Raw genomic sequence first — 25,555 nt, forward strand, 5'->3', positions numbered from 1 at the left:
GCATGTATCTGACAGGTGAGCTGGGCAGATGTGAGGCACCTCTGGGGCTGTGCGTCTGCATTCACTCAGCACTGCTGCCAACCTGCCAGCCAGGATAAGCAGCACCCAGACAGCCCAGATGTGGTTTGCCCACACTTCCTCCAATAGTCATGTCCATGGTTCTGCCAGCCCAGGTGCCTTGCACACAGCTTTAGCTGCACTGGACCAAGGCAGGCATACATGCAGCAGGGCACAGGGCAAACCAGGCAAGGAGGGGGTGTCGTGGTTTAAGCCCAGCCAGTAACTCAGAACCAGGCAGCTGCTTGCTCACTCCCCCCACCCCCCTTCTTCCTCCCCCTGCTACCAGAGGGATGGGAAGGAGAATCAAAAGAATGTAACAACCACAGATTGAGAAAAGAACAGCCCAGTAACTCAGGTATAACACAAATCATTGCTGCTGCCACCAGTAATAATAATGATAAGGGAAATAACAAGGGGAGAGAATACAACCACTCAATACCCCCCAACCGCTACCCAGCCTGACCTGAGTAGTGATCTAGCCCTTCTGGGTAACTGCCCCCAGTTTATATAGTGGGCATGACATGCTGTGGTATGGAATACCTCTTTGGTTAGTTTGGGTCAGATGTCCTGTCTTTGCTTCCTCCTGGCTTCCCTTCTTCCCCTGGCAGAGCATGAGACTCAGAAAGTCCATGGTCAGACTAAACATTACTGAGCAACAACTAAAAACATCGGTGTTATCAGCGTTGTTCCCAGGCTGAAAGTCAAAAACGCAGCACTGCACCAGCTACTAAGAAGGAGAAAAATTACTGCTGCTGCTGAACTCAGGACAGTGGGATTTTCTGTGTTCCTTCTGTTTTCAGATTTCTCTGAAGGACCTCACAATGAACCAAAGATACAGTTTTGCAGAAATGCACGGAACATTTATTCAATTTGACAGAAGTGTACAAATATTTCTGAAAGACCAAAAAACACATAACTGGTCCTGGTTTCTTACTGCTTAACACATAGCAAACCCCATGAACCTGAAAGCAGGAAAGTAGTTGTTTCTTACATAAGAAAGAAGAGGATTTTCAAAAAGGTTGAGTTACCTAAAAGCCTACTATTTTTCCCTTTTTTTTTTTTACCAGTGAGGTGATTTCATCTGGTGGATTTTAATGCACAAGGGCACTTACTGAAATGAGATACACTTATAATACAATAACAAGCTGATTTACAGCATTTTTTCACTGAAACTGGCGGTACTACCAAAATGATGATAAGCACTGGGACGTGAACAAACACTTACAATTATGCAATTATGTTGAGACCATAAAAAACATCCTCTTCTGAACAGTTCCTGAGCCAGAAGATAAGGAAAACACCATAGTTAAGGGTACACAGCACATTTCAGCGAAGACTTCAGCCATCATTCTTACACTGCTGTTTTAACACATTATGTAACAGCTGTTAGAAGGTTACTGATCCATATTCTGCAATCTCAAATAGCAGGCCCATCTCCCTCATCTTGCCCTTTTAAAAAGAGGACTCAGGAGAAATTCAGCACCAGCTTTCACACCTCTCAGTGGCATCCTTACAATTCCAAAATGCTACATCTTCTCTGCTATCCCCTTGCCTCTTGCAAAGCATTTGAAATCATGTCATAAATTATAGATTATAAAACAAAGGCTTTAAAATAACTTAATTGTTATATTTGTAATGGGGAAAATCTCACATTGAATATTAAATACTATCCTTAAAGCCATGTGGTCATACAGAGAGCAACTACAGACATTTAGAAAAGCAAACACAATTGTATTTCCAAAGTGCGACTGAAATTAGAAAATGAGCCATCAGAGGTACACAATCTTCTCCTCTACTCTGTCTTCATCTTTGTCATCCTGTGGGCTCTCAGGCTGGTGGTTCAGCAGCAACGCATCTATCCGTGAAGGCTGGATGGATCCCTGGTTTGGAATGCTTGTTTGGGAACCCTGGGTCTGTGATGCATTCAGATCTATAGGAGAGAAGGACATGTGACAATCCATCTTCCATCATGGTATCTGTTAAGTTTGCTCATTGTTATCCAAGGGATGATCACTGTTGCTGTTTTTACAGTAAAAGAAATTTATACCCATGCTTCACTAACCAGACATACAATAATGGAAAGGCATAAATGCAATCAGACTTGGGCTGGAGGGACACATGCAGCTCTTAATTAGTACCTATATTAGTAGTAATATAATTGCAAAATTAATACAGTTTCCATCATTACAGAGAATTTTATTTGCAAGCCTTCTTTTTATGGATGAAAAAGAATCAACTGAATAAACCCAGTTAAAAATCTACATGACTAACCCTTGCACTCTGTAACTGATGCATAACCAGTCAGCTTTTTCTACCCACTTTATCTGTGTTTATTTGCACAAACTACCTACTCTATTCTTGTCTCATTCCTTAAGGTCTGAAGTGGAGATATTTGCACCCAAAAACTAAGAAATTATTTCATAAGGATCTTGATTAATTATCTTTCCAATTTTCTCCTGCCAATGCAGAGAATCAGGTACTTGTTTTCCAGCACTGAGCTCTGAAGGTTTTTGTGATGATCTCTGCGCTACTTCAAAAAGACAAAAAAATATATGCATAACCACAGTTGGGTTTTCTCCCTATTCAGCTTTCTGCAACACTTCAAGCCCTCAGGAACTACACCTTAGTAGTTGGCTTTTCTACACATCCGTATTTCTGCAAAGCAGTTTTTACCATAAAAACAAGCTACATAACAAGGGAACAGGTATCCTCATACCTAGGGAAGGGAAAAGTCTGCAATGGACAAGCTGCAATACTGCTTGACTGCTTGACTGCAAATGACTGCTGCTTGTACATCAGGAGTGTTAAGTTCTCATTCTACCCACTGCAAAAAGAACTCTGAGGAAAAAGGAGAGCTTAGCACCCCTCCCACAGCATGTGTAATGCCAGAAGCAAGAGAACCCAGCAATGGTTTCCTATATGCCTTGGTCATTCATGCAGACCTAAAAAGGCATTTCATTCCTGCACTGGTCTCTACTCCTTCACACATGTATGTGTAACAAAAACCTGTTTTAATGGAGATGTTTGGATTTTTACACGCCTTGTTGCTCTAACTGGTGGCAATTTAAATGACACCCGCTCACATTTAGCATTCCCCAGCACATGTGGCTTTCACCAGTCTTGTTCACTGAGGCAGGATTTTAAGGCAAAACAAGCTTGCTGGCACCCAGAAAAGCCTAGGCTCCCCAGCTGCTCCCTGCCACGGGGTGTGTGTAGCGGTGGGAGATGATTATGAGAAGGGCAAGTGGGAACACATCACATTGCTGCTCCTGCTTCAGTGTCTTCTCTTTGATATTCACACAGCTTGGGGGGAGAACAAACAGGCTTTGGAGCTTCAGCTCCCAGTGTAAGTCACATGCATGTTATACCTGTTGCTGAGACTGCAGGGTCAGCAGCAGGGGCAATGCATTTATACGCAAGTGGTGCTTCGTCATATGCAATAACACAGGATGTTAAGAAAATTAATCCCAAATTCCCCCTCTTTTACTGTTTTACACCCATTTAAAGGATCAAGTTTTGGTCTTGATGAAAATCTTGAGTAGATTTTGATTGCAGGCAAGTTATTTGCAATACATAACACAGCAGGATTTGAGCTCCTAACTTACTTGAACAGCCCTGCTTTGTTAAATATGACTTCTGTATTTCTTTTTGATAGCCATATTAAAAAAAAAGATTACCTTTTACAGCAGAAGAAGAAACCAAAAATATCCTACACCTGCTTTTCTTTATGGAAACTGGATACTTCAGTTTTATTTATTTATTTATAACAGCCCTACCAGTGAAAGGTCCTCAACCTCCAGACACATATATTTTGGGGTAATCTTACCCACATTAATATTCTTTTTAAGTTCTGTGAGTCTATTTACCTTAACAAAGTTATGTGCACAAGAATACCATGCAGTAAGCACTTATTTGAAAGTTCTGTTTCCAAAGTTTATGAAGTGCATAATTGGAGAAGCCTAATTACAAATTTGAAAACAGCCCAGAAAAGAAAGAAAAACACCTTACATGCAGTTATTTTCCGCCATCAAAACTAAACCGTAATTACTTTACCAATTAAAACAGTAGCTGTTTCCAAACCATTTCTCATTAACTGTTACAACTCTACACAGCAGGGCTGAGCAGTGGAAACTGCCAGCATTCTGGAAAAACAAATCAGACTCTGTCACTATAGAAATAAATGATTTATCAGTAGTTCAGCTGCTTCTATATTCATTTTATTTCGTTTAATTTTATTTCATTTTATGGCGGTGTTCAAGGCCAGGTTGGACAGAGCCTTGGGAGACATAGGTTAGGGTGAGGGGTCCCTGCCCATGGCAGGAGGGTTGGAACTGGATGATCTTAAGGTCCTTTCCAACCCAAACCATTTTATGATTCTATGAATTTTAAATTCTGTTGCATTCAGAGAAACCAAACAACAGGGGAGCACCCAGGAGGTGAGAGCCCAGCTGCCAGCGGGTGAGAAGTGGCTTAATGCACTGAAAAGCTTGTGCTTAATCCAACTGAGAAGGGAAGGTGCTGTTTCTGACTGGCTCTGGCTTCAGGTGACACTCAGCATGGCTCTGCCTAATAAAAGCAGAATGTGTCTATGGGGCCAACATACTCAGTGTGCTGGTGTGAAAGGTACCTGCTGTCTCCCTGCCCACTGCAATGCTGGAAGTAGCTGAGCCAGGAGACCAGCTGGTATCGCAGGCAACAGTGAGATGCGCCCCAGAACAGCTGCTCAGGGATGGCGGAAGAACTGCTAGAATTGTTAATAACAGCCTCAGGTGAAGGGAGAGTGTGGAAAGGGGACCAATACACCAGCCAGCACTGGTTCTTGTTACGAATTTTTGAGAGAGCTGCCAAGAAGCCTCCCCTGGACTCCCTGGCACAGCACAGGGAAACCAGCTGCCCTTGGCCCCAAGCAGGAGAACGGTGGGAGAAATCCTCCTCTTAAAAAGCTCTCCCAAATCAAGGAAGACAACTCCAAAACCAACCCAGAAAGCATCAGCTGCTGCCTTCTCAGGCGCACTTAGAGCTTAGGATGCTCAAACAAAACAAAAAGGGGGTAGGAAACACACCAATTATCCCTGCAAATAGCAAAGCACAGGGCTGGCAAAGCAGGCTGCTACTGGAAAGCAATGTCAGAGAAGCAATCCCATACTCTCCAGCCAGTTGGCGCATCCACAGGAACCTTCCCAGCTCCTCTCCAGGCCTGTTCCCTGCTGCGCTATGGCTGACACTCAGAACTTGGTATGGATCAAGAGTCAGGTAGAAAAGGACCATGGGCCTTTTATGAGTCTCTTTCATTCTGTCTGTAACTCACCTGCCAGCATTAGCCACAAAATCATTTTTGTACTATTCCCTTTCTTTGAATCCAGCATTTACTTCTCCTTCTGCTCCCTTCCAATCTGCCCATGGACGCTCTGGCAGGCTGTGTTCAGCTCAACAGCGCGCCCACCAGACCAGCACCTACATCACCAGCACTCAGCAAAAGCGCTCCGTCTGCCCCTGCCCGCACGCTCCTGCTTAGGCTGTCCTGCTCTTGTACCCCTTGCACAGAAAGGGCAAGCGAAGGTGAATTTACCCAGCCACGGCCTTCCTCCTGACAATTTACATCAAGGAATACAATTTTTCTTTCATAATTATCTAAGTGCAGAAGCTATTCCCGGATTTCCAAAGCTTTAACAAAGCCGAGCTGTAGCTCAGACCCTTTCCACAGGGACTTTGAGACTCCCAGTCCCCCCTGCCTCCCACTTCTGCTGCGGCCAAGGGCTGTGGGCTTCTCACAGCATCCCAGCCCCTGGAGTTCATGTGGAAACTGACATACCCTTTAGCTGCTTCTCCGGTGTACAAAATTTCTTTCCCCTACAAAACACCAGGCATTCCTTTCATAAAGAGCCAGAGCCAGTCTGCATCCATACCTTGTGTGCTCTAAACTGAACAGCAGACCAGAAAAACACACTCTTTCAGTGTCAGGCTGGTCAAACTCCCCAGCCAAGAGGGATGTGGTTGAGGCTGCAGACCAAGTACTAGGTGATCTGTAACAGCACTTCAACATTTTGGGGCTGTGTAGCCAGTTCAGCGCAGCAGTGCCACACCATAGCACAAAATAAGTCCAGCTTTCTCTCCTTTTAACCTCAGCTGACAAAATTTCATTAAAGAAAGAAAATCTGGGCACTCTCTTTTTCTTACACACCATTTTGTTCAAAAGGAGTTAGAGGCTGTTTCGAACAAATTCTGGGATAATAAATCACAAACAGTCTCATGCACATGGACACATACTGCCAAACCCAACATGAAAGACAAATCCCTTTTTTTCCCCCATTTTCCATCAGTTTAGCTCCAGTCCACCGGGAGCACAGGAATCAGGAAACTGCAGAGAGACACTCTACTCCCCCCAAAATAAAAATACTTTCCTAGGCAACCTAAATACAAGAGTAATGGCAGACTCCACCCTGGCAGCACATGGGGCCAGCTTTCAGAGGAGCCTTTAAGGGGACTTCAGTTCTCCAAATGGTGTCTGGGTCCAAACTCAAAGACAGCTCCTGGCTGAAAACATGCTAATGTTGTCATGAAAAGGAAAAATGTGGCATTCCACATCCTAACTACCATACCCTACCCTTCCTGTAGCACTAAGGGATGGGATTAGTGGCATCACCTAAACTGCTGGGAAGGTGAAGGACAAAGCAATGGCATTTGCAGGAATCCAAGATCAACACATACCAAAACAAACATAGCCCCTGCTCTGGGAGAGTGGGGGGGGGGGGGGGGAAGGGGGATACAAAAGCCAAGCAAACAATTCATTAGTCACACTGATTCTCACCTTCTGTCTGTTGTCATAGGATGTAAGCACTTCCACATCAAATAAATGCCACAGATTTTCTCCTTCACCCCTCCTTGCCCTCCCCATGGGAACAGAGCTCTTCAGGTAAGCCTGGAGTGCCCACAATGACGATTTTGGGCAGGAAAGGAAGATATTATCAAGGAACTAGGAAACACTCCAGGAAAAAAAAAAAAAAAAAAAAAAAAACAAAAAAAAAAAACAAAAAAAAAAAACACAACCTCTCAAGTTTCTGTGTTTTTAGCAGGAAGTCCTCAGCTTTTCTCCTTCAACTCTGACCCTAATTTCACAGTATCACAGGATAATTCAAGTTGGAAGGGATCTTAGGAGGCCCCTGGTTCAAAATCCTCCAAAAACCCCACCAAACCAAAAAGGGGAGGTTTGGGAGAAGCATACCACACAAATTAATGGATTCAGAGAAACTGCATATACACACTGAATTAACTTGCTGCGACTTTCAGGTATCTCTGTCACATGTTGGTCCTCTTTACAAAATAAAATTTCAATAAGAGAGATGCCATTTTTAGCAACAAATATGTTAGAGATTGTCAAAACCATTACTCCTCTGACAATAATATACAGAGGTAGGTTTTGAGTTTACCACTTACTTATAATAACTGGTACCAGTTTTTATATCAAGCTCATCTGGACTGACAGCTGACACATCAGCTTCAGGCCACAGCTATTTGAAATGGCAGAGCTGCTGCATTTAATCCCCCAACTGGCACTCATGCATAATGCAAAGCACAAGCAGACACCTAAAAACTGATGCTAAGTCTACCAGGTCTGGGATATTCAAAGGAATTCAAGGGTAACAGGCTCTCATTTGCCATTACAGTTCAATAGCAAGTGGCAGCCTAACTCCCATGAGCTCCCATGAAAAGTCCCCACCAGCAAATCCAACCGCACCTCTTTGTCTCTAATGATGCTCCCAGCAGTTTCCATGCAGATTCATTAGCGACAGGCAATTCCCCAGGGAAGTCCAAGAACCTCGGCCTCCCTCCCTTTGCTCCTGGTTAAAGGCACTATGATTGGCTTTGATAGCATATTTTTAGTGCCTACTAAGACTTTCCCAATTTGCAATGGTTCAGTTGTTTATAGAGCTAATGGTTGGTGGGACACAGGGAAAACCATGGGCAGCACCAGGGCCCTTTGGCCTAGAACAACCAGGACACCGCTGCTACCACATGGGTTCAGACCAGTAGTACAGAAAAGGTCTCCATATGCTTTGAAGGTCTGAGGACAATTCCCAGCAGTTTCACTAGGAGATCTCAGACACCATCGAGACCCAAGGCCATTGCACCTCAGTAAATCTGACTTCAGAGCGGGAACTACATTTGGTACTGAGAAAAACAGTCTGACCCTGAAGCTGCCAAGGAAAGGGGAAACCTAATCCATTTCTCAGCTGACTGAATAAGGCAGGAAATCAATCTAAGAATTTTAATGCTTTTTACTTTTAACCAGCCCAACCCTGTGAAAAAGCAGCAGCTGCATTTCTTCGACAAACAAGCACCTTCATGAAAAGCAGATGAACAATTATATCTTAATAGATCCTATGTTAATTAGTCCCATCAGCTTTTGTAGCATTTTTTTGTGACAAGACAGAGAACAGAAAGAAGTCAAAGTCTATGATGAATAAGATCAGCAACATAATTTCTTCAAGTCTGTACTTCGAATTTTTGATCATGGTAAAACTGGAAATACCATTATTCTGCATGTTTCTGTTCTTTGTTTAGTTGCTGGCTTAGGTAAAACAATGAATTCAGTTCTCAGGTTTTGTCTCACAATTTTTTAGGGAAAGTTTGGTCTGGAGAATTTGGACCAAGTTCTTGGCTAGGACAAAAGGTACATTTAGCTCACCAAAACTGCTTTATCATAAAGCTCCATAATGGTTCCAGCTCAATTATTTGAAACTTGTGTTAAAGCTCCAGGTTTTGTAGTCATGTGATGATGTAGTCATCTTTTATTAAAGCACAATAAACACACAATGTCCTAACACTGGCTTTATCAAAGAAAAGGTTACAAGAACATCTCAAGCTCAGTCACTGCCAGTGTAATATCAAGTTCATAGTATGCCCCTAAGTTGAAATAATTTAAAATTTTAACCTACTTACATGGTTATGTTATAAGTCATGTTGGCTTTAAACCACACAGCTTCTAAGCTATTTTTGGCATGCTGTTTTTTAACGCATATCAATAAGAGACACTTGAAAACAGGTCTGACTTGAGGCCATGACTTGTCTGTGCATTGAATACCCACAGTCTCACCTTGGCAAGGCATACTGCCTGCCAGCTGTCTGCTTCTGCTTAATTTATTTAGGCATGAATTCCCTATTAAATTGTCTTTGTGCTAAGCTTTGAAGCTTTAGATGGTCAATTACAGACACACACATGGTCCAACAGGTATTCTACTAACAATGAACACATGTTTTATTGACCTACTTCTTTTCCAGCTCATTAAACACAGCTGCACTCAAATGATCAAGAGAAAATAACCATAAAACCCCAAGAACACCCTTCCTACAAAGGATCACAAGGATCATGACCAGCTGCCAGCATGGAGCCACTGCTCCACCCTGGGCAGTGGTACAGAGCACTTCTCCAGGGACCAGCATGAATGTCTGTCCACCGACAGCAATAGCAGAGAAGCACAGGAAAACTCCTGCAGCCTCTTTGTCCCAGTACCTAGTGCGGGTGTATCTCCAGTGGGCTGAAACTGTTCCCCCACCCATAATCTGGGGGTAAGAAGAGGTTTGGCCGGTAGACTGAAGTCAAAACAAACTGCAGCCAGTGTGTAATGCTGCTGCTTGAATGTTTGCTAGAGAAATAGTAATCCTGTGAAGATACAGACTCAAACAGCATTTCCAAAGACCTGGCAGGCAATGAAACAAGCCCCCCTTTCCATCACCAGCCAGCACATCCCCACACCTCTCTTACCCCCTGTCTCTATTTGCACCCCATAGGTAAAACACTTCCCTGAAGATTCCTCGCCTCCCGTCCCAAAGAGAGAAACTGCTAGCATTAACCCTGAAAAAACAGTGTCTGGCATATTAATTCATTCTCTTTGAAACAAAAAGGGACATTTACACATCAAAACTATTCTTTTGAACTCTCTGTTACCACAGACAAACATTATTGTGCTGATTAACTTTGCTTCATATTTTATGGGTGGGTTTGGGTTGGGTTTTTTTAAACTACACTTCTGCTTTGAAATAAACATTAAACCAGAGACCTTGGCAAACAATAGGCTTAATCCCCAGCTCTTGGCCAGTCTTACAGGTGCAACACAAAGGAGCATGCTCTGGACTTTGGCAAACATTATCTTGAGTAGCAGAAAGGCACAATTTTGTTACAAAAGCTGAAACAGGAAGGTCATTTACAAAACACCCTCAATCCTCCTCCTAAGCACTTTTGTTTTATATGTTAGTTTCCCAACAACAGACCAGATCCCTCACTTCTTACTCATAAAAAGCTGACTCAAAGTAAGTAGCAGAGGAATACTAAGGCAACAGAATTGCTGCAGAAGCAAAAAAAATAGGCAAAGCACCTGTTTCAAATCAATTACATGCTAATCTTACCCTTTAATAGAAGCTGCTGCTTGTCAATTAGTGCTGGAAAATATATGGGCATTAAGGTAAGAGTGAATGCATGAAAGAAGCCTCTTATCTGTCAGAGATACTTGTTCTCCCCAAGCTCAAAACAGGGAAATACTTGATAATTTTTTACTGAAATTTGAGTATTAGCACAAACATTTTTAACTGTTTTTTTAGTCAGACTGGCAGAGAGTATATGCACTGCTGTTTTCTTCTTTCAGTCACTGAATAAAACACCAGAAAAATTAGAAAATTTGCACATTTATGAGTTTTGCATTGTAAGCATAGGAAGTTTCAGGGTGTGAATGAATATTTTGAAATGCGTGCCCTCTTTAATTGTTTGCTAAATGCTTTGTGAACATATAACTGCTGTGAAACCGGTGTGCAGAAAAGCTAATGGGAAAACTACACATCAAAGCCAGAAAAAAGCACAATTATCAAAGCAGCATGCACCTCCACTGCTTCAGCCAAGTGTTTTCCTGGAGTGCATGGAACATATCTGGATCTACTTTCCCTTCTTCTGCTCTCATTTGTTCTCCACTATGGAAACACTGGTCTTATCCTTAAGCCTGAATTCACCACCACCTCCTTCTGCAGATCCTGGCTCTGCTTTGGTCTGACTTCCTCCCCATCTGACCTCTTTGATTCATGTGCTGTAGCTCTGCAGTAGTTCCCACCCCACCACTCCACAGAGCAGGCCACAACACAAAAAACAAAAACAACACTCTGTTTTAAAACACCCTCCTGCAACATTTTCAACTTCAGTTTAAAACTGTGTTTAATGGAGAAACCTTTCATAGGCAATCTTCTCTTCCTATTGCCACTGTGCTGTAATGGCAAGCTCCTCTGCACAGCAGATAGCTTCTCTTCAGTTCTTACTGTCATCAACAGCTATCCTGCAATTCCCAACCTCAGTTAAAAAAATCTCGTTTTATCCTTACCAAATATACTACTTTCCCTATCTGCCATGTATTTTTTAAGGCAGAATATATTCTTTTAAATGACTTTTAATGACTTTAAAGACACACAGGTTTTTTAGATTTTGCTGTGGCAGATCCTAAACAAATAGAGTCAGATCACATTTATTTTTGTATCATTTACATTCCAGCTCTAAATCATACTTCCGAGGGACACTCAAGGAATCCCAGCAGGTGACTGTTGGAAGTATACCCATTTGATTAACTGAAACCAATTTTCAAACCAGAACCAAGGCTCCTCCCCCTACTGCCCTGCCAAAAATTTACTCCCAAAGGAAAGTTTTCTATAGCAGCTGAGAAGGCAGAACAAGATACTCCATGAAATCTCCCTTAGCAGTTTGGCTACAGCCAGTATAATTTATGTGGAAGGCAATCGGGTGCTCCTGTGACGAATCCTAGTAAAAGACAGACAATCTTCCCCTATTTTTCAATAAATATTTAACAGCAGATGCTGTTGAGGAGGTTTCATACTACTAGGACCTCATTACTTTTACACAACATGCTACAGGCCGCTTCCTGGAATATGTAAAGTATTCTACTAAATAATTAAAATGAGGTTGTACTTTAAAAAATAAGCCAGACAGGTACACTTGGTGATTCAGCTACACAATTTTACAGGGTGTGTTTGTGTACTCAATAACTTGCAAAACTTTATCATCCATCAACAGCTTCTCCCAGCCATTAGAACACATTATTTACTCACACTTGTGCATCTATTTCAGGTTCTAATTCCATTACAAAACATATTCAAAACATTTTTTTAGGTACTAAAGCAGGGCACGCAACCAGGACTCTACCCACAGATCACATTACCTGAGGAAACCGTGGACCTTACAAGTATCTTCCTGACACCAAACAACTAGCAAGACTCTTGTTTTGTGACTACTTTCCCTGAGAGATCACCTCCTTCCCTCCAGACCCACTGCCAAAGTGCCAGCTCTGCACAACCTTGAACTGGAGCTGCTTCACTACAAGCAAAAGTCGTTTGGCAAAGGACCCCCTGTACAGGATCTTCTGCTTCAAAACCTGCTCCTTTTCCTCCTCCTATTTTCCTGAAACCAGTATCTACTGCAACAACCTAACCCAAGTAAAGAATGCAAGAGATAGGGTCCAAACAATTCCATTTTATTTGATGCCAGCAATTCCACCTTCAAATACCACTGCACAGAAGTTGCTGGAACTGTAAATATGAGGAAAACAAGAAAGATTTGGCCATCATCCTGTTATTTAAGAAGGCTGCAGGCAACGAAAGCCTGAGTGTGGTGCACAGATTTACACCAACAGCAGTGCTATCTATCTCAGAAGACAGGGATGGATAATCTCTTCACTCCATCACCTTAAAAATGTGCACTATTTTAAATTCCCCTCCTCATGAATGAGCTCTAGATGAGAAGATTTTAGAAATAATAAAATCAGCACAGGAAATTCTGTACTTATATTAGCATACAGAATAAAACCAGAGCATCATTAACTGCCTTAATTAAAAGGTTATGCAATACTGCTGCATCTACTGTGGTTATATTCAGAAATGACAAAAAGTATTTTGAGATGAGAAAATTAGTAACAGGCTACAGAACCCTAGTGCTGCAAAGCTGAAAAGCAACTGCTGAAATACACTAATTGTAGATGACATATAATGACATATTTTTCACTTCAGTATCACACTGCCATGTGATTTAATCCCTTTTGCCATCTGCTTTAAACAAATGGCAGTGTTATTCCCAAGAGGAAAAAAATACTTCCCCTGTGATTCACATGCAGCAAGTATCCCTCAAACACTTATGGCAGATCATAAAACTTGGTGTTCTGTGGTATGGAGAGGAGGCAAATTTGCTTTTACCTATTGCACAGTTAAAAGTAAGATCTTACTAGTTCTAATAAACCTTGAGAGATGCAGGTGCTGATGTTACTCAACTTCATATTCTTTCCATTTCATTTTATTCTCACTGTAACTTATGTTGATCACTGAATGAGGCTCTGTGCCCACCTATGCAGCAATTCATGCTAAGAGTAGCAGGAATATGTTAAACACAGAAAGGGCAATTACAAATAACTGCATGTTCTCAAGTTGGCATCTACTCAATTAAAAAAGGCAAAGAGTGCAAAGCAGCTCAAAACCACACATCTGGTCAGGACTTACAAAGCAGGAGCTCCCTGGTCATGTCATTCTTTACTTCTAAAAGATTTCTCTCTGGTCCTTTTCTCAAGTAAAAGAACAACAGAGAATTTGCCCACTGTGCAGGGCAAACAGTGAAAAAAAGTCACTATTAAAAATATTGTGAAACACACCAGAAAAACTCAGAACAGACAGACAAGCCTCTTCACATTCTATTCTGCAGGTGGTAAGTGGCTATGAAGGATGCCATTTGAACAGGATAAATTGTGTGCTGTATGAGGCACAATTACATTCCAGCTCAGAAGACATGTGGGTCAGATGTGCTCAGAATACAGCAGCAATAGTACAGAAATTCTCACAACAGTCACATATCTGGAACTGTGATGACTTTTTTGTGGGAGCTAGTCATTATTCAACAGGTTCCAAGTGATGAAAGTGATCCTATTCAACAAAGTCCTCAATATGGAATCCCATTAGCCATCTCCAGGACTGGCAGCAGTAACTACGCTTATCTGAATATGGCCCTGAGTTACTGAGCTTCAACCCTTGCCAAAATCCTTGCTGACTTAGAACCACAGGGAGACAGCTTGTACATCTTCAGATCATTTTTAACACTGTAGTGCAAAGCATATTACACCTATTTTTATCACACTTGCATCAGCTTTACATTGTATACCTCTTCTGCTTACAACAAATTCATCCTACTCAAATAGGAGAAAAAGAGCAAGGCCCCTACAATGCCATCCTCAACCCCTCTGATGCAAACATATGCAGGTACTTTTATACTACGCCATTAGGCCATAACCAGTGTTAAGGTAGCCAAAAAATAGCATGTTGTGCTAAACCTCATCTCAGTTAACAATGGGAAACCAAAACAAATTAATCTCATCTACAGTTTTAAGAACAAGTTCAATCTGCCTGAAAGAATAGGAAGGAAATTTCTTATAAAGAATAATGAAAAAATATGGAGTTACAGAATACTACACATTGTTTCTGGGGGTTTTGCTTTTTCTATTGCAAATTAAATATTTTACACCTCTAGAAACCACTTAAATGAAAAACACTATAAATTGATTATTCTGCCAAAATCAAACTCTCTCATTTGCATGTATACATGTGTGTACAAATTTCTGTCCTTTAAGAAAGACTATAATCACATTAGTCAAACAGAACCCTATTTCTGCTCCCTGGTTTTGCATTTGGCCGTTTATGGAGATCACAGGTTTTTCTATGGTGCCCACAAAGATTTAAACTGGGTTTTTTTCATTACATCATGAATCAAGATCCTTCATGCTAACACTGAAAACCTCTGTTGGGAAAATCCCCCCACAATGAAGTTTCAGTGCAGTTTTCCAGATCTATCACTTTTCAACTCTACTCCTGGAGCTGCAACACCTGAATTTAAAAAAAAATTAAAATGAAAGGCAGTATCAGCAAACAATACCATTCACTTCAAAGCTTAAAAGAATTAAAATCGCACTGATTCCTGAAATCAAAAAGGTGAATCCATAGGTAAATCCTTAGGCATCACTTCGGCTATTAAACCTGACATGTCAATTAAATGCAAGAGTAATTTATTCAATTCTCAGTCTAGTCTGACACAAAACCTATACTTCCCCTGATTCCTAATTAGCCAAAGTACTTGTCTTCTTTCATGCAGATAATTTTATAACCATTAGTGTAAAGCATTAACACATTTTTCTTTCAATCATATTTTCCCCCTGTTGACTGACACACCTTTTCTAGCGAGTGTACTTGTGCCAGTTTCAGCTTTGTGGGAACTTGCCCCCAAGGTCATTGTAAAGTTCCCTCCCATACACATAAAACAATGATATGCAATCATGATGCTAGCTATGTGAAGAGACGTATGTCTTACCTTAGAAAATATGAATGGAAAATTATGCAGTGGAGGAATGCAGCAGTTTCCTTTTTTTATATATTTATGAAGCTTAATTGAATAGTACTTAACATACAGTAGAATGCAGTATGATTAACTCCTCGACAAGTTCAGGTGATGCTTCTCATTAAATAATTTAGGGTTTTTTTGACAGACTAGACTTCTTACAGGATGCCTAATAATTCTAGGAAAATAAATCAAACCTAAGAAATACTTTTTGCATACACACAAATCTTAATATATGCAAGATCTGGCCATGTATGTATTTAGTATGTGGCTATTTCCAGTAAACCATAATCAATGTTGTTTCTTAGTTTTATTTTGACTTACACTTAGAAATATTATTATGAGACTTCATACACAGATCTAATCGAAAAATGCAGCAAAATGTCATGAAACATTAAATATTTAAAGTTTCAGCTAACTCTAAAATCCTTTCTAGTCTTTCTCTCATTGCATCTCTCTTGGTTTACCTCCACAGTGATTGGAATTCACTATATCCTACAGAAGTGGCAGGAAATTGAGGTACAAGGAAAAAAAATGGCCAAAAAAAAGACAAAAAATAAATCAGGTCACTTATATGAAATGTTCGTACAGCTCAATTTGATTCACATTGTTTAGGAACAAGTATTTACTTCATTTCCATTTGCAGAGCCATTTGCTGGGGCTTCTGATGCCATCTGTCTTTCAGGGGGAAGTTTAGCGTTCTTCTCATTCCCTGTTCCCCATGCAGTGGCTCCTGACGCATGACAGAAGCAAGTCTGAGTCATGCAAACTCATGCACTGCATGATCAGAGCATAAAATACTTGTCACCCTCCAAATCAAAAATGGGACTGTGGAATGTGATGGCACATCTTTTGGAGGAGCCTTCCAGCCCCGCCTGTTCTAGTAATATGCTGGGGAGCTTCGCAGCACCCTCTGCACCATCAGGATACTGCAAGGACTTGCTGTACTGCTTTGCCAAAGGCATCTTGTGACTCGATCAAGGCAGATTTTATAGACATGACTTAGCCAGAGAGACTTATACTAGTCTCTTACTCTATCTCTTGAACAGGCTTTATAGCCAGAGCTGGTCCCCAGGCTCTAGGACTGCAGCAGTGCCCTGTTACCAGGGCAAGATAAGGATATCTACACATGATGCAGTGGCAACAGCTGAACACAAAGCTGGCCCATTGTAGGTGAAGGGCATCTTTGCATACAGAAGCTCCACCAGCTTATCTTAGCATCAGTGCAATTAAACTGGTACAAGCCGGTTTAATTAAACCAGATGCTCTTATGTGGGCTCAATAGAAAGTATCCTGGTTAGCTTGCATCTGACTGTTTGCCGGTGTAAGCTAATTTGCTTTTGAGAGGTTTAAACCCACATATGTGTTTCTTTTCAAATTTGCACTAGCTTAACTAACACTAAAATTACAATTTCAGTTAAACAAGTTTCGTTAGGCTAATTGTTTAGCCTTTTTTCTTATTTTTTATTTTTTTAGAAATATTAATCTCTTTTACTGATCAGCTTGTTTTGCTGGTTGTGGTGATGAGAATAGCCTGCCCTGCCTTTGATTATAAAATGCTATTTTGGCAATCCACATACCAAGGACTACTAAGTCTGTAGTGGATGCCTGCTTAATACATTACAAGGAGTGCGAATGAGCAAGTTCCTTAACCAAGGACTTCATTTAAACAACTTCAAAATTTGGCCTAAGACAAAGAAACAAACACTGTACCTGTTCATATTTTAAACTCCTGATCCTGCTGCCCACTGTTCTTTGCTGTGACCTTACTTTCTTACAACTGGTGTGAAGACAGAAGTTAACCTGCAATGCCAGCTGCAGTGCCTGGGAGCTCAGGCACTGCTGCAGCATTGATTTGCCATGCCTCACCTGAATTCCACAGCTGTGCAGAAAAAACCCACCAGACTGCTTACTGTTACACCAGAAGTACACCATTGTCCCTGAAGACTTTTTAGCTTTGTGTTTTTGGATGCTGCTCTACAACTCACAACAATGAAAGAATGAAGACACCAAGTAAGATCAAAACTAGCATTGTGTAACACAAGAAATAAACCCCAGATAACTTAAGAGTTTGTCATTCACATGTTTTTCAGTCTTCAGGGCATTTTCAGTGTGATGCAGTGCTTAGATAGGTGGCCTCTTCCACTCATTTTGGTAGCCACCACCAATAACTGCCATGCAATCTACTGTCTTTGGGAGTTACAGTAAAATACAAGAATAAAGAAAGGTAACGTAGTATGAGCTATTTTACTAACATGGAAATTTACTGTCAAAGATTATATTATCCCTGATGTACATTTCTTTCCATGACTACAGAGTCTTTCAAGACACTCTCATTCCATTCTACATGAAGAAAGAAGGTGTTTTACCACTGATTATCATTTGAAGACGGTAAATCAAAAGCTATTTTAACTAGGAATCATAGATTAATGGATGCATGTTCTAAACCAGCCAAAAAATGCACTTGAAACAGCAAGAGTGACTTCAGCTTAAAAAAAAAGTCAAAAAGCAGTGGGAAAGGATTTGGAGAGCTACATTCTCAGTACCGTTACGCAGAAACAAACAGGAATTTGTGATTTTTCTCTTTTTGTAAAAGTTGTCTGTATTTCCGTTTTGCTCATTTTCTCACCTATGCTCAACAAACAGGCAAGTAAGCATGCAATTTTTTTAGCAAAATCTATTGCTTCCACCACTACCAAGCTGGTTTTGTTCCTAGGACTACACATTCTAAGAAGCTGCAAACTGCTCATATTATCCATTAATTAAAGTGTTAATTACCATTATTAAAGGCATCCTTGTTGCTTTTGCAGGAAAATGACATCTGATTATAAGGACCAGTGGATTTCCACAGTGCACTGCTTAATGTTGGCTGACAAGAAGTGTCCATTTTGAGGTCCACCTGATTTTCACTAGTCCACGCTATATCAGAATTTGAGATGTTCAGACCATACACACCATCCTCATAAATGAGAGAAGAATCTGATCCGTTGAGACTGCTTAGAGACACACATACTACAGCTTCATTTAAGTACAACACATTTTCATCCTGTAAGCTGTCCGATTTATTATTTCCCATTATCTGCAGAAGGGGAAAAAAATGCAGAGAATAGCATTTTCACCTTTGTCCAGCACCAGAATCATAGAATCACAGAATATCTCAAGTTGGAAGGGACCCATAAGGATCACTGAGTCCAACTCCCTGCTCCCCACAGGACTACATAAACCATATGGTTACGAGCACCACCCTGAATAATCCTCATACTAGGATACATGAAAATAACTGCTAGACAGATGGGGATTTATAGCAAATAGTCACATAATTTTCCAGAAGTTAACCTCAAAACATGTTAAATTGGATGTGTGTTCAGGAATAAACAGCAATAACCTAGTACCTTTTGCCTTAACACCCCACAAAACACAGGCAATCAGTAATAATCATGAAATAGCAGATAACAAAGAGCCGCTACCTAGGACACACTGAGCTCTGTTGTTTAAAAATACTAACCTTTCAGAGGGCTAATATTTGCCTCATGGCTGAGCAAGGCACCACCACATATGTAAATCTGTGTACACTGCAATCCAAAAATAACACTCTACCTCACGTAGACAGGTAATCATACAGAACAGGTCTGCAGCACTGAAGCTGGAGATGACAAACAGCATTCTGTAAGTGGCCATGGCTTCCAGGGGCTGAAAATGCAACTCCTGTGAAGGCTCCCTGCCTGGAGGTGTTTATCAAGCCCAAGCTCACAGAAAATCTAGAGTAGCAATGTGAGTTCTTGCAATGTTTGGCCTTTCAAAACTAGCTAGGTTCAATGCAATGGCATAAACACTGGCCTGGAAATACTGCCTGACTTGCAACTACTCAGCCAGCTCTCCTGCTGCATGGAGCATGGTAGTGGAAAATGCAGGACAAAGGCCTGGAATGTATATAAACCCATGCAGTTTACTTGAAATAAAAATACAAGAAGTCTCATACATGAAATACCAAATTAAGAACTACTACTCTTTGATACTCAACATTTCATTACTTTGCCTCTCCACCTCTGCAATCCTGGCTACCATCCTTCAACTTACTCTCCTCAAAAGGTTTCAAAAGTTCCATCCATTAAAGCTGACATGCAAATTCAGATTTGGTTTCATCATCCACTTCTTAAGCACAGCCTAAAAAGTAAAAATTGCACTGCAAGCTATGTACTAGTAGGAAGTGGCTTCACTGTTTAGGCTGCACAAGCGTATATGGAAAAGTCATGTTCAGACAGTGTTCACAAAAGCTGGAGGAAAAGGGAGAGGTCAGAGGCCAATCCTTCACCCCTCATGCAGGCACAAGCTTAAACGCTGAATGGTCACTTCCCATTATGGGTCAGTTGCCAGCTGAAAAACTAGGCAGGTGGTGGCCTGAAGAAAGGCTTTACAGATTTTCTTGTGAAAAGGAAAACCTGAGGGAAAAAAAGATAAATCTATTTGGGTCAGAGAGCTTTCAATATATGCTAAAGCCAGGCTAAATATTTTGATTTTCAGGTGCTTTAGAGAACAGTAATAGAAATCACGACCTTACCCACCAGAACAGGGAGCAGAGGCAAGTAAGCACCCAGGCATCTGAGTTCAGAGTCAGCCTCTATCCTTCACCATCAACAAAAACTTTGTAATTTTTAGTATTACATGCTCAAGCAGCTTCAGAGGTACTTTAAATTCTATCCCCTAATAATGACCATCTCCAAGGAATAATACTGTCAGGGATGGAGCCACACACCAATCTCTTCCCCTAAAGGGCTGCTTGTTTCAGAGGAGCAGGAGAGCAGGGCCTGACACATGGGAGCCTTGTGTTTCTCACTCCTGCGGCAGTCACTTTTTCTCACTGGAGTCAGTGCTGTTGTCCAGGAACAAGGACAGCAGCCAAAGACTTCACTAAAAACTTTATATGCCTCAAGCATTACTGTAATTTAGGTTTCATACAAGAGGTGGAGACACTAGGTATCCTGCAATCATAGAGGCAAACCATAATAAAACACAGAATATAACACTTGTAATTTCCACCTCCTCAATACCCATCAGTCTAAGTCTGACTTCTGTAGGGCACCCATCTTAAAATCACAGAATGGTTGAGACTGGAAGGTATTTATGAAGGCTATCTGGCCCAACCCCTCTGCTCAAGCAGGGCCACACAGATGGCTTTTGAGTATGTCCAGTGATGAAGACTCCACACCCTCTCTGGCTAACCTGCACCTGTGCTTGGTCACCTACATAGGAAAAAAAGTGTTTCCTGATCTTCAGACTTGCTCTAGTTTGTGCCCATTGCCTCTAGTCTTGCCACTGGGTGCCACTGAGAAGAGCCTGGATCCATCTTCTTTACACCCTACATTTAGGTATTTATACACATTAATAAGAACCCCAATAAGCCTTTTCTTCTCTAGGTTGAGCAGTGTCAGCCTTTCTTCACAAGAAAGATGCCCAGTCTCAAACACATTTGTGGCCCTTCACCCATCCGCCTCCCTCCAACCCACCCCCCGCATTGCTTACACCGTAGCTCTATGTCTCTCTTGTACTGAGGAGCCAGAACTAGACACAGCACCCAGGTGTGGCCAGGGGAGAAGGATCACCTTCCTTGAGCTACTAGGAATACTTTGCCACAAGACAACTAGCCTTTGCAGCCAGGGCACATTGTTGTTTTATGTTCAACTTAGCATCCACCAGGACCCACAGGTCCTGCAAAGCTGCTTTCCAGCTGGATGCCCATCTCAGTATATATTGATGTGTGGGGTTGTTCTTTGCACTCCCCCTGGTAAAACTTCATGAGGTTCAAACAAAGCCCTTGGATATGCCTGAACCTCAGCTTTGCACATGCTCACTCATTACATTACCAACCAACAAAACCCAGACATACTAGTCTATTCACCAAGAAAAGTCTCTCTAGGTCTGCAGTGGGGATGTAATTACAGCAGGGAACCACACACCTCATATCTCCCTGTGGATGACAACAGGCTACTTTGAGGACCATGTTTCAAGTGCCAGAGGAGCTTCTTCTGCATGTTCATACTGTCTCTTTCTCTCTCCACCATTTTCTGGCCCTCCTGGAGCCTCTCCAAACTCTGCTGGTATTCCTGCAGCTGCAGCGCCAGCCCCTGTCGGCTCCTGTCCAGCAGCTCTTCCTGGCACCTGCACTCCTGCTCCCGCTGTCTCAGCCGGTCCTCCCTCGCCTCCTGCTCCCGCTGCCGCTGGTCGCATTCTCGCAGCCACCGCTGCTGCTCCTGCTGGAACTGCTGCTTCAGTTTGTGTATGTTGGCCAGCTCCACCCGTTGTTTCTCCAGATTCCGGTATTTCTCCTGTTCCAGGAAGAGGTTTAGGCGAGAACCATGGCCCCGACCAGTCTTCTCGTTCTCTTGCAGGAGTAACCTGTGGAGCTCTCTGTGGCTGTCTTGGATAGCTAATGCTGCCTAGACACCACAACGAAATGAGACACAAATGTTTAAACATTAACATTAATCCACTGCTGTATTTTTATGTAGCAGCATTAGGTAAAAATGCTTCAACCTCCCATAGTATCAGTGTTTAATGCTTTTTGGGATATTATTCCTCATTGAAGTATGGAAAATTCTGTATTCATGCCTTTACCAAGAGATGCTTCTAAAAGCATTCAACCATTTCCAGCACTTCTAACACAGCTTCTGGTTTACACTTAGTGTTATTACATATGTATATGTAATAGCTGTGCTGTGCACTTCACTTACAGCTGGGGTCCTGTTCTGTCAGAAGGTGTTAAGACACATAGGAAAAATGATTTTCATGGTTGAAGACGGTATTAAGGCACAGGGAATGCTACACTCACCACAGTATTCCTAACACAGATGTGGCTTATACAGTTAGAACTGTACTGTTTCCAGTACAGCTCACTCCAACACTAAGGCTTTCCTTGCTAAGCTTCAACAGCACAGTCCTACTAACACCAGTCCTACAAGCACCTGCCAATATAGTCATGTCATCAGGACCTTACCACTACCTGCACCTGACCCAGGTATCTGTGCTGGCAGAAATGTGCAGTATAGTAAAGATTTCAGTTTTCATTTTCAATAGTTTATAACAGAGAGTGCTATATTCCACCCTTAACAAGGATGTTGTGACATTGTTTGCATTAAAGATCCTGACATCTTTCAATAACACAAAAATAAATAGCTGGGATTAAGAAAAAAGAAAAGCAAGAAAGCCCTAGATCTGCTGAGGCACTTATTGCACAGCCTATCTTCATGAGCTGACATGGGAATTTACTTCAGCAGACATTCCCAGAGAATTCCCACAGCCCCGTTACCCCATACCATCCACCCCAGAGTTTTTAACTTAATGCAATGTGCAATTCCCACTTTTCTTGGCTCTCCCTCCAGTATTGAGTCAGTTCCAGTGATTTATAAACAGGGCAAGGCTAATTCATGGTCTGAACAAGTAAGACATGATCCCAAGCCTTATTTTACTGTCCCTCTGGTGTTCAGCTATTAGTTTTTCAATTAAAAAAAAAAAAAGTTGCCTGAATTGTAAGCTTTTTATTTTGTTACTGCTTTGTTCCCATCTCTTTAACTTTTAAGATCAAGGTTTCCAGGATTATTATAAACCATGCTAATGTTAAGAGGGTTTAAAAATTAAACATACTCAAATGAAATAGTTAAAAATAAAACAGCACCTAAATAAGAAAAAGTAAGTCAAGCTTGGCATGAAAGAGGCAAAAATGCGAGACTAAGGCCCTATAGAATATACACAATAATTGAAATTGAAATATCTCAAATGGGTTGAATTTGCTACCTAAGTGGCAGGCACACTGCTTACCAGTAGCCAGGATATTGTTCTGAAAAAAATGCTAAAATTTTTCAGTATTTTGAACCATAATTTCAGAAATCTGTACATGAAATTACATCAGTTCAGCTAGAGCTATCATTACCTTCCCCCTAAATTTTCTGACTTTACACACATCTTCCTGGAGGCAGCTTGATCTTCAAGCAAGTATTATTCAATTATTAAAAGAAACCTCCCACGGATACAGAATAAAATATATTGTATGACAACTTGTTCAACAGTTGCTAGAGGTAAGTATACACTGACATAATATCTAAAAGTAGGGCAAACAAACCTTAAGACATAAATTATTAAGACTAATTACTTTACAAAGTTAGCAGTGGAGTAGTTACCTGCATGCTGTACAAGAGACGGGTTAAGTTCTGAATTGCTTGTACAATCTGGAAAATAAAGGAGGATTTTCAAAGGCTTGGCCACTGTAAATTAAATAGTTACTACATTCTGTCTGGGGTTTAAATAAACTCACCTCTGTCCCTTTAGATCCTGGGAAACTCATACTTCCTCCCTAAAATAAACACATGTTGCTTTATAAAGCAGCTTTTAACTTCAGAATTGTATCATTTAGGTATTTCTCTTAAACTAGTGGAGACATTCATATCACTAATATATGCAGTGCTGAGTCAAACGTTTTTGTGGGAATGTGAAAAAAGACAGAAGCAATAACCTACAAAGACTAATAATTCATCAACACTGGAGTTTCTGTGGAAATCACTAGGGATTCTAAGCAAAACTGTAAAAACAAAAATATTTCATCCACAATTTTAATCCTCTTGTGACTAATGCTACACAGAAAAGACATTTCCATTCATTCTTTGTTTACCTGACAGTTCTGAAATACAGTAACCAGACTTCTGTATATACAGCACAATACTTATAGTAAGATGAAACAGAGAAAGACTCTTGAAAAAGAGATATTAATGTAGCAAGAAGCTAGCAGAAGTCACATTATGGAACTACAGTGAATGCCTCAGATGTGCTGTGAGGTGCTGAGCAAAGGCTGCATGCCTGCTATACTCTGCAAAACACACCAGCGTGGTTACTGTTATTCAATGAAGCAAGGCTCAGATATTTCACTCTTTCCACCTTGCACCCCGTTCCAAAGAAGCTTTCTAAGTTTATGGGGTGAAGCCACCCATAATCCCTGCAGCGTGAAAAACAGCTCCTCTGAGACAGATACAGTGAAACAGTGGAGAAATAAAACACAATCCCTTCTGAGGCCACACTGAAAGACTTCCTGTACGATTTTTCACTCTTTTTTTTTCAGTGGAGCAGAGGAGGGTTTGGGGAATATCTGCACTCTCAATCTCTACTAAGTCTCATTTTCCACCACAGAGAGCACAGCAGCTGCTCCATTTAGCTGTGATAACTGAAAATGAAGATGAAAAAGACCAGGCCCCAAAACACAGCTCAACACAGATGAGCTAGGGGGAAAGGGAGCACCAGCTGCAGCATTTCCTCCAGTTCTCTGCTGTCGTGCTCTCTCTCATCATCCCCCCTCAGTATTTCCCTCCATTCCCTCTCTGCATCTTCACCCTCTCCTCTCCTCACTGCACCCTGAAGATACACAACTGCTCAGCTCTGCTGTGAGCAGCAGAGGACTTAACATGGGTACCTCTGTAGAGCACAGGGACTGACATAAGACAGCTCCACCTTCTTTCCTGGGCAGCTAAGATGATCAATGGGCAAGGAGGAAGAGCAGGGCCAAGAGGAAGAGAGAGGGAAAAGAGATGTTGGCAGGGTGAGAAACTGTACAAAGCATAGTCCACATGCTGAACAACAGTGAGTTTTCTTTCAGTTTTTGAAGCCCTTTTTAAATTTAACACACAAGGTGTACATGGGGATTGGAGGTTTAGCTGGCTTTGGCAAGAGTCCAGTGAGTGCAATGAGCCCAAAGCACATTTAGTAACACTAGTCAGGGCAACTGCCGCTGCACTGATACAGCTTCAGCACAAGCCCCAGCTAGGTCCAAACCAATATATTCAGCTGTTTAACCTGTGCTGTCACTGCCACTACCCTAGCACTGCGGTTCAAAGAGATGAGCAGCACCGGAGATGAGAACAGTCAGATCCCAGGGCAGACTGCATGCACAGTGCCTAAGACAATCCCCCAGAGGTGAGATTACAAGGCAGGAGCAGGAGGAATGAGAGAAGTACCACCTCTCACAGCTGCTCATTTGGGACCCTATGTGCTGCACAAAGCTCTCCGTTCCGATCAGCACGTAACCTCCTAACCTCCGAGCTG

At 41.6% G+C, this 25,555-nt stretch overlaps 1 protein-coding gene across 3 annotated transcripts in view; it reads right to left on the reverse strand.

The window, feature by feature from the left end:
* Nucleotides 1-920: 920 nt before the first annotated feature.
* ARHGEF28 (Rho guanine nucleotide exchange factor 28) overlaps nucleotides 921-25,555 on the reverse strand; it is a 57,677-nt gene continuing 33,042 nt past the window's right edge. For 2 of the 3 annotated variants that reach the window (XM_034073169.1, XM_031054362.2), the window contains 5 exons: nucleotides 23,781-23,819; nucleotides 23,647-23,694; nucleotides 21,430-21,909; nucleotides 18,254-18,554; nucleotides 921-1,990 (listed from right to left, as the gene is read on the reverse strand). In XM_034073169.1, the coding sequence (XP_033929060.1) occupies nucleotides 1,830-1,990; nucleotides 18,254-18,554; nucleotides 21,430-21,909; nucleotides 23,647-23,694; nucleotides 23,781-23,819 (1,029 nt within the window). In that variant the 3' untranslated portion in view covers nucleotides 921-1,829. The remainder of the gene's footprint in view (nucleotides 1,991-18,253; nucleotides 18,555-21,429; nucleotides 21,910-23,646; nucleotides 23,695-23,780; nucleotides 23,820-25,555) is intronic. The other variant, XM_031054361.2, reaches the window with a different exon arrangement.

The sequence above is a fragment of the Melopsittacus undulatus genome, chromosome Z (genome assembly GCF_012275295.1).
Source record: "Melopsittacus undulatus isolate bMelUnd1 chromosome Z, bMelUnd1.mat.Z, whole genome shotgun sequence".
Taxonomy (NCBI): Eukaryota; Metazoa; Chordata; class Aves; order Psittaciformes; family Psittaculidae; genus Melopsittacus; species Melopsittacus undulatus.